Source organism: Podarcis liolepis, assembly GCF_965112155.1.
Source record: "Podarcis liolepis genome assembly, chromosome: 7".
Lineage (NCBI taxonomy): Eukaryota > Metazoa > Chordata > Lepidosauria > Squamata > Lacertidae > Podarcis > Podarcis liolepis.
The window spans coordinates 58,852,341-58,864,455 of NC_139561.1; the positions used below are offsets into that span (position 1 = coordinate 58,852,341).

A 12,115-nucleotide genomic window follows, 5' to 3' on the forward strand; every position below is an offset into this window, starting at 1 on the left:
GGAGGCAAAGATTGCTTTGAATTAGGCAGGGGGTGGAGATGAGCCTAAGCCCAGTAACAAGTCGTAATTAGCTCCAGGTGCACGTACTTAGCTTGCAGAACAGCCTGAATTCAATCTCAGCCATCCCCAGATAGAGTGGGTTGGGGGTACGGACACACACCCTGACATTCAGGAATGCCACTGCCAGTTTGAATAGACAGTGTAATTAGTCTAGACAATACTGTGCTCAATGGGTCTGACTCTGAATGCATTTGTGCCAGTGTCGCTTCTAATCCCATCTGGCACCTTTATTTTGAGAGACAGCTGCCCATATTCTTCAGGAGAACCCAGGACTAAGCATACATATGTAAAATACCAGTCCTCTAGGCTGGATCACAACCAAAGGAACATGATTTATCTTAGGGACAGAGGTGAAACAAGAGTAGAACAAGCTTCAGTCTCTGCAACCCTCAGCCATGGCTTGTGCTGAGCCCCCAATTTCTCTATCTCTCTACCTACCTATATAAATGTACAGATTAGGGCTGTTCACTTCCCCTTCCAGCCCCTAGACACACCACGTTCTTCCCTTCCAAAACTTTGACAATGCCATAGATGGCTTCACTGAAGATCTCTCTGCCAAATCCTTTTAATAGAAATGTAGGAAGCTGCCTTATCCTGAGTCAGAGCTTTGATCCAACTAGCTCAGTATTGTCTACACTGACTGGCAGCTGCTTTCCAGAGCATAAGACAATAGCCTCTCCTAGTCCTACCTGGAGACACCTGGGACCTTCTGCATGTAAGGCAGATGCTCTGCTACTGAGCTCTGTCACAAAGAATGGTGGCCTATTGTCACATAAACTTACAAAACTTATCTGTACTGAAACAGACTCTTGGTTTATCTTACCCATAATGCTTTATTCCAACTGGCAGCAGCAGGTCTCCAGAGTCTCCTGGAGACTCCTTTCCCACTCCTTCCACCTGAGATGTTTTCCAAGGGAGTTGCTGGTGATTGAACTTGGGACCTTTGGCACGCAGCACAGGGGTACTTCCGCCAAACTACCAGCCTCCCCTCCACCCCCGGTATTTTTCTCTGTCAAATAGGAACACCATCTGCTGCCTTTCCTTCCCACCTTTCTCTCTTGTTGAGGAGTGTTTACTTGGTGCATCTGTCAACCACTTAGTGAACAGCTCAAAAACTCTCGTGGGGAAATTGGCAGCAGGCACGCCTCTGTTTTGGCAGAGCCACAGACTTGAGTGAGCTGAATGTCAGGGGAATGAAGTGGGGACTTCATTTTTCTCTGTGTTTTGGGTAATTACCATCTCCCTCGCCTGCAGCCTAAACAGCTTTCCTGACTGCATTTGGCATGCAGGGAGTGTCACTTGGATCCAAGAGGCAGAGAAGCCAACTGAGTCTCCCCATTGCAAGAGGCCAAAGCAGGGATGTTTGAACTTCCCAGTACACACTTCGGGGAGATGTTCTCTTGGAAAATAAACCATGCAAAGAATTTTTATTTTTTTAATGGTAGACTGCCACTCCCTTAAAAATGTGCACTCCTGGAAGAAATCATCAAAAGGCATCATAGCCGTAGGACCTCTGAAAGACTCCAATCACCAATTTTGAATGGTTTTGTGCAGAGTTCTCAGAGTTGCCAACCTGGCTACCTGACTATGGATTCTGGCATGATTCAAGCAGACAGGCCCCCCATCACTGGTTGTCAACAGAGATGGGAACATTGGGAAGCCTTGTTGACTTACTTGGAGCCTGTCAAACTGTGGAATCAAATTATACTGTTGCAATGGAGATCCTGTGCTGTTGGATGGCCTCTCCATTACCCTCCAACATCACCATCTCAACTTGACTTTTTGATTGGCAAGGGGGCCTGAAAGTGTCCAATCCACTGAACATCTTGCCTGGGTCATGCCTTCAGTTTCCAGGGCAGAGAGTTGATTTACAGGTTGTGTGTATATGCACAGGTGCGCTTTTGTAAGTGTGTCTTGTACAAACATTCCCCTAGGTGGCATAAATGGCATGGGGCTGAGTGGGAATGCTCCTAGATGTGCTATGAAAAGCTGGTGGTCACATCTCAAGAGGGGGCAACTAGAGCGACTGATACTAGCCTGAAGCTTTAGGTAAGAGTGGGTGAGACTGGGCAGGTCATCAACCTCCTAAATCACCAAGGAAGCTGAGGAGCTTCCATCTCACTGAGGAAGAGGCTGGTGCCTCATTCAAGTGATGCTCAGCAAAGACCTTTTGGAGAGCAGCCAAGCACCACTGAATGAGGGGAGGCCAGCTGACCTCTGGTCCCAGCTCTCAGTTCCACTTCACCTGTCACCCTCTCTCTCAAGGTGCATCGCTCTGAGTGATCTCCTGTGACTAGAAATGAGAGATTCACAGCTCAAGTGTTAGCAATTACCATGAGAACAACAGAGACACAGAGAAGCTCTGGAGTGCTATTCAGGTTGCCAAGGAAGAGGTTGAGGGTTGACCTTGCTATTATGCATGTGGAAATTAGAGGCACTCCATGGCAGTGTTTCTTTTGAGCCTTGCAGACAAAGACACAAGAAGAACAGAAGCCCAGGAGTTAATCTGTGTAAACATGTTGGCCTCAAATTAAAGTCTCCTTCCTTCCTAATAGTGCAACCAACCACGGCAGACTGCTGCTCTGCTTGCCCTTTTCTCTCACTTCACTCAAGTTTTATGGAATATCTACACCAGTGGATCCCAATCATTTTCAGGCCACAGCCACCTTGCTTCCATAAACTCATCCCCAGAGCCCCCTACCCTATAAAAAGCATTATTCAGAATAGCAGTTTGCATGGCTCTCTAAGGAATATAGTAACACAGTAAAATTCAAAACAGTAACAAGTAATTGCACATTTATTCAAAGCCTAATTAAAACTATTTAGCTTAATTAATTCAACAAAACTGGTGAACTTGATCCAGTGATGCCAGCTTTTCAAAGTCTGGTAGTAATTTAGCAAGAGTTTTATATACCACATTTAGTTAACTACTTCACTGTTCAGTAAACTTTTAATGCTCTTGATGGGATTAAACTCTCTCTGAAGGAGCAGGTACTTAGCTGGGGGTATTTCTGCATCATTTGCTGTCACTTGAGGCTCAGGTGGCCTCAGTGACATGGAGTGCCTTCCATCAGCTTTGGCTGGTGGCCCAGCTGCACCCCTAACAGGAGACGAATAACCTAACTTTTGTTGTCTATGCTCTGGTAACCTCTAGTTTAGTTTACTGCAACATGTTATATGTAGGACTGCCTCTGAATATGGTTTGGATACTTCAGCTAGTGCAGAATTCAGCAGCCAGATTGCTCACCAGGGCAAGACAATTTGAGCATATGACAGTGATTCTGGTCCAATTGCACGGCTTCTGGGCCCAATTCAAAATGCTGGTTTTGACCCTTAAAACTCAGGACCAAAATATCTCAAGGACCGCCTCTCTCCATATGAACCAATATAGACCCTGAGATCATCATATGAGGCCATTCTTTGTGTGTCTCCTCCATGAGAGGTTGGGGGGCACCATTAGAATGGCCTTTTCTGTGGTGGCTCCCCATGTGTGTAATGCTCTTCCCAGGGAGGCTTGCCTGGCCCCTTCATTATATACTTTTAAGTGCCAGGCAAAAAATATTAAATAGGCCTTTGGTTGATTAACATTCTATGGCCTTTTAAATGTGTTTGTGGGAGGAGGGGCTATTGGTTTGGTTTTGTGTATTTTGTGTTCTCATTTTGTATTATGTTCTGAACCACCCTGTGATCTTCAGATGAAGGGTGGTATACAAATTTAATTAATATTGGGTTTTTTTTCGAAAGGAAAAAAACAATGCAAGTAATGAGTAATTGAAGTGCCTTCCCTCACCCCACCCCACATCCACTATTGAAATAGAAACGGACATTGGGGCAATTCAGAGAAGCTAGTAAGGGGGCAATTCACAGGCTAGTCATTGCCAATCCATTAGCAACAGGAAGCCATAAAATGAGCAAAGGGCCTGAGCACTCTTCTGCTCTCCCTCTTCCCTGAAAGCACAATTCCTTATGGATCAGTTTGGTCCTTTGGCTCCTTGAACTAGGCAAACACAACAAGGGCTATCAGTGGCTACTAACCATGATGGTTATGCTCTGCCTTGACAGCTGGAGGCAGCAATGCTTCTAAATACCAGTTGCTGAAAACCACAACTGGAGGGGTGATGGCTCTTGTGCTTGCAGATTTCCCCCAGGCAACTGTTCAGCCACTGTGAGAATAATAATAATAATAATAATAATTTATTATTTATACCTCGCCCATCTGGCTGGGTTTCCCCAGCCACTCTGGGCGGCTTCCAACTGAATATTAAAAACAATACAGCATTAGACATTAAAAACTTCCCTAAAGAGGGCTGCCTTCAGTTGTCTTTTAAAAGTAAAATAGTTGTTTATTGCTTTGACATCTGCTGGGAGGGCGTTCCACAGGGCAGGCGCCACTACCGAGAAGGCCCTCTGCCTGGTTCCCTGTAACCTTACTTCTCGCAATGAGGGAACCGCCAGAAGGCCCTTGGCGCTGGATCTCAGTGTCCGGGCTGAACGATGGGGGTGGAGACGCTCCTTCAGGTATACAGGACGGAGGCCGTTTAGGGCTTTAAAGGTCAGCACCAACACTTTGAATTGTGCTTGGAAACGTACTGGGAGCCAATGCAGATCTCTCAGAACTGGTGTTATGTGGTCCCGGCGGCCACTCCCAGTCACCAGTCTAGCTGCCGCATTCTGGATTAATTGCAGTTTCCGGGTCACCTTCAAAGGTAGCCCCACGTAGAGCGCATTGCAGTAGTCCAAGCGGGAGAACAGGAGGCTAGACTAGATGGGCCATTGGCCTCATCCAACAGGCTGTTTTTGTGTTCTTAGCAAGTGAGGAGGTGACAATGCTGACAATGTGCTTCTGTCTTCAGTTCCTTAGATTCACCTTCCTCTTTCCTCTGAGCTCTATTTTATGCCCAGGGCTGTTGCTTCCCTGTGTTTTCAACCAGTTGCACATTTGCAAAATCTGCTGCCAGAAGCAGAGACCATAAAGAGGCAACATTTGTCCTTTGGGAGGCCCCAAACAGAAGGCATTTCTCTGCTAAAGAAGCTGACAATTCCCACTGCAGAGGTAGCAACTTGCGCTGCTTTTGCCAGTGTGCGCCAGACCTTCCAAAGCTTCTGTCACAAACAGGAAAGTGCCTAGACTTTTTATAGCCATTCTGTCCCTGCCTCCAAATCTACCCCTGCTTTGCAAACTGTTCTTCAGAATTTATTCTGATCCACTAAACCTCCATTGAGCTTTTTGTCTGCTGGATCAAAACAAGCCCTTTGAAGAATAGCTCGATCATATGCTCAGATTCTCAAGCCTTTATTGGCATATGGATTGATCATTTGCAGGGTTTGCAACTTAATCAGGAGATCTTGGGAGACCATAGGACCTTAGCCTCGCAGTCTCTTAGGGTCTCAGGTTTAGCAAAGTTTATAGTTCCCTTACTAGCAAGCTACAGTAAACTGGGGGAACCTAGGATTGTCTTTGCAATATGTAGAATTGTAACTTCATTCTGCTCAGTTATAAACACCAAATAGTATTATATTTATTTATTATTTATTTATTTAGTCTTGGTTATGGTAATAAGTAGAATCATAAAACTGTAGTTAATATCTTGACCCTGCTCCAATGAACTGAAATTTCAGCCTTCACGACATAGGAAAACGGCCAAGTAAACAGCTATTTTTGTGGAGGAGGGTCAAGATATTAACTGATATGCATGAAATTTCACATATAGCTTTATAATCCCTAGTGTAGTAATTTTTTTAAAAAAAGATTTTTATGAACTGCCCTAATGTGACAGCCCACCAGATATTTGAAGATGGCTACCATATCATCTCTCAGTCTCCACTTCACCAGGCTAAAAGGTTATATATGATAGCCAGCTTCAAATATTATAGGATCATCATCTTCAAATACTTAGGGATAGGCTTGCGGGGGGGAATGCAAATATTGACATATGTCTCCTTTTTCTTAACAGTACCTTTATTTTCATTATGTATGAAATCATAACGTGGGATGTGGGGCAGCATGCTCACTGGGGTTATTTCAAGCTTGGTTTCCCCAGGACATGTGGTGCGAACGACGATGACGTAAGGAGCCTCATGAAAGATTATCTCTCCTTCACTGCGATATGACAGGAAAACACTAAACCCTGTTAACGGCTTGGCATTTCATGGACGGGAGCAGGGAAATACCAGGCCTAAAGTTCACGGCATGTAAAACGGCTTTCATTAAGTGCAGGCGAGGACTGGCCACGCGAAAGCTCAAATGTCACAAGCTGGCACAGAAGTTGATAGGGTGGACCTCCTCCCTCCCCAGCCCCATTGGCCTCCTGCTCCATTGGCACTCTGTGTGTGAGATAGAGAGATGGGGGAGAGACTCCCTTATGACATCGAGTTTAATTGTTCTGGTGGCTCTGGAAGCTGAGAATAACAGTGATTTCAGGTTTGCTGAGGTGCTGAAAGTGGAGAATGATTCATGGAATCATAGAATTGTAGAGTTGAAAGGGACCCCAAGGGCCATCTAGTCCAACCCCCCTACAATCAAGGAATCGCAGTTAAACCATTGCTGATTGATAGGTGCTGTGTTGAAGGGTGCTGGTCCCCAAGTGTGCACAAAACACCTCTGAGTGGTACATCAGGGTCTTTTCCAGGGAGTCTTCTCTTCTCATGAGGTGGCCAAAGTATTGGAGCCTCAGCTTCAGGATCTGTCCTTCCAGTGAGCATTCAGGGCTGATTTCCTTAAGAATGGAGAGGTTTGATCTTCTTGCAGTCCATGGGACTCTCAAGAGTCTCCTCCAGCACCATAATTCAAAAGCATCAATTCTTTGGTGATCAGCCTTCTTTATGGTCTAGCTCTCACTTCTGCACATCACCATTGGGAAAACCATAGCTTTAACTATATGGACCTTTGTTGGCAAGGTGATGTCTCTGCTTTTTAAGATGCTGTCTAGGTTTGTCATTGCTTTTCTCCCAAGAAGCAGGTGTCTTTTAATTTTGTGACTGCTGTCACAAACTGTTAGTATATAAAGCCCTTAATGATTTGGAACCAGTTTATTGATGAGATCTCCTCATCCCACGCCAGGGGTTGGCAGCCTAAGGCCCATGGACCAGAAGCAACCCATGGGGGTTGTTTAAGCGGCCCATGGACCCCCGCTGGCCACTCGGGGACCCACAACGCCCACTTGGTCAGCTCTCACCATGCTAAACCAATGCGGAGCAGAGCAGGGACCGCCTTCCGCGACGCTGTCCAGATTCCCATTGGCTGCATGAAGTTTCTGCAGCCATTGGGAAGCTGTGCATGCCTCATCCACGCCGGAAGGAGCACCAAAAATAGTGTTTGCACATGCGTGCATGCACACACTCGTGCACTATGGCGGAATCATGAACTGGCCCAAGCCACAAAAACTTTGCTAACCCCTGTTCCACACATACCCACATGACCACTTCAATTGGCAAAATTTCAGTACTACAGGTGCCACATAATATCTATTCTGCATTTAAAAGAACTCAATCATTTAGTGTGCCAGCACCTACACTTTGGAACTCCCTGCTTATTGAGATCAAGCAGGCTCCTTCACTGTAGTCTTTTTGGTGCCTGCCATAAAAACATTATTGGTTAGACAAAGTGCTTAGGAAGTTGAGGCTATTTTAATCTGTTTTTGTGTTTTAACTTTTGTATGGTTTAAAGTATGGTTTGGATTTTTTCTTTATTTTACTGTTTTTGTGTAAACCTCTTTGTGGTTTCTTCCAGGCAAGTGGTGTCTGTGTGTGTGTGTGTGTGTGTGTGTGTGTGTGTCTTTCTCCCCAGGACTGTGACTGGCCAAAATCTCAACAGACCAGTGAGTTATTTCCCCTCCATGGTGAGCAACCTGGAAGGGGTGAGCGTAAATCAGGGCTGAGACTACAGTGGGATTTATGGGGTTCCCCAGCCTCTGCAGTCCCATGAGCAATCGGGGGGTGATTATTAATTAATCAAGCTCTTCAGGGGCAGAGTCATGGTGGAAGGAGTAATTAAAATAAAGCACTGTGCTTCTCTGGAGCAGATTGTGATTTATGAGCTTGACAAATGCCTCCTTTGTCTCTCCCCACTCCCACCCCACTATTCGTCAACATCCCCCAACCTCCAATGTCCCCCCTTTCTTTCCCCAGGCTCAGTGGGAAGGTCTCACTGGACGCATCGTCTTCAACAAAACCAGCGGCTTGAGGACGGATTTCGACTTGGACATCATCAGCCTCAAGGAAGACGGGCTTGAAAAGGTCAGTTGGGTTGCCTCTCAGCCTCCTTTCCTCTTTTCAAAGATCAGAGCAGTTCTCCTGGGCTCCCCCAGACTATCCATTGACCCTGAGAACCATATAGGAGCTGAAGGGTTGGCATTGCACTGGTGAGTCCTGCTCATCCCTTACTCATTCCCTAATCTCATTGGCCAGCTCACCATCTTTCAGCCTAACTGCCTTTGCATGGTTGCCGTGAGATCAGCAAATCATCATCTGATCATCGCAAGTGGACTTCTTTTGTACATGGAGGTTTTATTTTAGCTCTCCTAGCCAATAGCTGTCCTCCAGGAATGTGTCTAATTCTGTGGATTCTACAAGTAAACTTTGCTTTCAGGGAAATGGGAGGTGTTCTTGTGAAGATGTCTTATTTTATTTATTGCATTTATATCCCACCTTTTTCTCCAAGGAGCTTGATGTGTCATACATGGTCTGTCCCCCTCCTCATTTAAGCCCCATAACAACCCAGTAAGGTAGGTTAGGCTGAGAAGCAGTGACTGGCTCAAGGTCACCCAGTCAGCTTCATGGCCAAGTGGGGATTTGAACCCTGCTCTCCTGGGTCCTAGTCCACCACTCTAACCACTGTACCACATTGGCTCTTGCCATGTTCACATCCATTTAATTGGGTCATCCAAGGGAGAAAAAATATATCCCAGTCTAAAAATATCTCCAGACTTTTTTACCTTCTGCAAGACTTTCTCAAGGTGTTGGTGTTAGTATTTCTTCCAGCACTGGTGCTTATTCAAGATAATTTCTGGACACTGTTACTTAAGGCCAGCATGTGGCATTAAAATTCCCTAACAGCTTCTTGTATGCTCTGCAAGGATGCTGGGACTCAGTTAATTTCCGTCATTTCCAGCGAGTTCTTATCACATTTTCACGCTCTCTTTCTCTCTCCCTCTTTCTCTCGAGTGTGTGTGCTTAAGCTCTCTCTTAGCTCAAGAAAGGCTTTAGAGTGTCTGTGTCAAATCTCTGTGGAGTCAGGACATTAAATTCCAGTCAATAGGTAATCTGAATTAATTGTGTGCCCAAACCGGGAGCAAATCCTGATATGTACTTTTGCATTATGTTTAATAGTTTACATTTGCCTGAGGTTTAGCGGTGAGCTTCTGATCTTCCTTGCCTCCTGCAAGTTAACGGATTATGGAGGCATTAAACATGTGTAATTACAAATCCTGTATCCAGCTAGCATGGTGGCAGTGCTGGCAGTGGTGGGATAGTGGGACTGTGTTGTTGAGGGATTTTTATTTTTATTTAAACAGGCTTGGGTCCCCCATATAGGGTATTTTTCTTTCTTTTGCCAAGTCATCTTCACAAACTGCAGTGGGGGTTCTTGCTTGCCATTTGCATGTCATCATAAAGGTAAAGGTAAAGGTAAAGGTAAAGGGACCCCTGACCATTAGGTCCAGTCGTGACCGACTCTGGGGTTGCGGCACTCATCTCGCTTTATTGGCCAAGGGAGCCGGCATACAGCTTCCGGGTCATGTGGCCAGCATGACTAAGCCACTTCTGGTGAACCAGAGCAGTGCACAGAACCGCCATTTACCTTCCCGCTGGAAATGTAATTTTCCTATTTATCTACTTTACCTATTTATCTACTTGCACTTTGACGTGCTTTCGAACTGCTAGGTTGGCAGGAGCAGGGACCAAGCAACGGGAGCTCACCCCGCCGTGGGGATTCGAACCGCCAACCTTCTGATCGGCAAGCCCTAGGCTCTGTGGTTTAGCCCACAGCACCACCCACGTCATCATACCCATTAATAATCTTTCCACACATGGATTATTGCAGGATGAAGGAGAGGACCAAGGGAGGGAACTGTCTTTTGCATAAAAACAATCAACTCTTTTGAAAGGGGGCTAGTTGGTGTTTTAATAGAATCATAGAATTATGGAGTTGGAAGGATTGTTTGGTCCAACCCGCTGCAATGCAATGAAGTTTTACTTCATATCAGTAAAACATTATGTGGTTGTGTGGTTACTTTGTGTGGTTGTGCAGATTTGGGGGGGGGGGTCCTTGTAAAATGTAATACAGAGCTTCTTGCCTTGCAGACTGTGTCATTTAAGACTCAGGGTTTCTCAGATAATCCACAGGTGAAACCGTGAAATATGCCAGCTTCCTCCTGTGTTAGTTTTTACAAAGTCTTTTGAATCTTCTCCTCAGACAGCTTGAAACATCACTTAGTCATTATACGCACATGCAGACACATAAACATCTTGTTTATGTTGTTGTTTTCGCCATCTGTCTGCCTCAAGGGACAATGAACTATGCTTGGGGGGAAAAGTTAAACCACTGTATTAGCAGCACTGAAGTGACCTCCCCAGGGCATGAGCTTGGGTAGTGTGTATGGAGGTCCTGGACTGCCCAGATGATGAGACCTCTCCCCTTTCAGCCTCACTGAAGTAAAGCAATACATTTGGCATATACTTTAACTATGGAACTTGCTCACACTTGGATGGTGTTAAAAGAGGCCTGGATAAATTCACCATGATGGCCATGCTCTACCTCCGTTGTCAGAGACAGCAATGATACTGAATGCCAGTTGCTGGAAACCAGAGGTGGAAAGAGTGCTCTTGTGTTCAAATCCTGCCTGCAAGTTTCCTGTTGGGGCATCTGGTTGGCCATTGTGAGAACAGCAGCCTAGACTAGATGGGTCACTCTGGCCTGATCCAGCAAGCTCTTCTTATGTTTTTAAATCATGTTAAGATTGTGTTACATCAAAGTAACAGTTTGTACAAGCACTGCCCAGCCCTTTTTCTCATTTATTTGCCTGTTTTCACTTGAGCAGGGATGGGGATCATTTGCAGTTCCCCTCCAGATGCTGTAGGACTTCCAACTCCCATCAACCCCAAAAGCCAACATGACCCAGTGGTCATGGATGATGGGAGTTGTAGTCCAGCCACATCTGGAGGGCATCAGGTTCCCCACCCCTGAACTAGAGACTGATTTCACAATATCTGACCTCCACTCAACTCCCTTGACCGTTCTCTCTCTCTTCACTGGCCTGACAGGTCTGGCCTGATGGTTTGGTTGAATTTTTGCTCATTTCTTGTCTTTGCCTCCATCACAGGTTGGTGTGTGGAGCCCATCTGATGGACTGAATATCACTGAAATCTCCCGAAGGCAAGGCCCCAATGTGACAGATTCCCTCACCAACAGATCCTTGATTGTCACCACAGTCCTGGTAAGTGGTTGCAGGGTTCTATCTAACACCTCCTAGATTTGGTTTCCATTTCTAGATCGTAACCTTCTAAGGAGAAACCAACATGGAGCTTGAGCTGTGTTTTCATACATTACATTGTGTATGGACAGATTATCCTGATAGCAAAAGGGCTGAACTATTTGGGCATAGCAGGGAACTGTCCAAAACAATGTTCTCTTTGGCAGCATCCAGACTGGGGTTCAGTGAAGCCATTGGAGCTCAATGTGGCGTATATGGTTCTCCTCCTCCTTAAATAATCCCCACAACAACTCTGTAAGGTAGGTTAAACTGAGAAGCACTGAGTGGTCTGAGGTCACCCAGTGGACTTCAAGGTCGAGTGGGAGATTTGAAACTCTAACAAATACATGTTCACACTTCCTCTCACCAGTGGATTCCAATCTGTCTTCTGCTCAGCCCTGTGCTAGGGAGCAACTTCCCACAGCCCACAAACCACCCACTCTGAAACTGCAACCAAGTCCTTGTCATCTCTCAGGAGCTCTTATTGACATTTCTCAGCATCCCTTGGGGCTCCCCCTCCCCCCCCCCCACACTTAGGCACCCAAGTGACAAACTACCCCAAAGTAATTCACTTAGCCAGCGACGCT

At 45.8% G+C, this 12,115-nt stretch overlaps 1 protein-coding gene across 1 annotated transcript in view; it reads left to right on the forward strand.

Annotated features, from left to right (window-relative positions):
- Positions 1–12,115, forward strand: part of GRIK3 (glutamate ionotropic receptor kainate type subunit 3) — a 192,697-nt gene that overhangs the window by 144,231 nt on the left and 36,351 nt on the right. The window contains exons 8-9 of the mRNA XM_083511595.1: positions 8,188–8,295; positions 11,379–11,492. Of these exons, the coding sequence (XP_083367721.1) occupies positions 8,188–8,295; positions 11,379–11,492 (222 nt within the window). The remainder of the gene's footprint in view (positions 1–8,187; positions 8,296–11,378; positions 11,493–12,115) is intronic.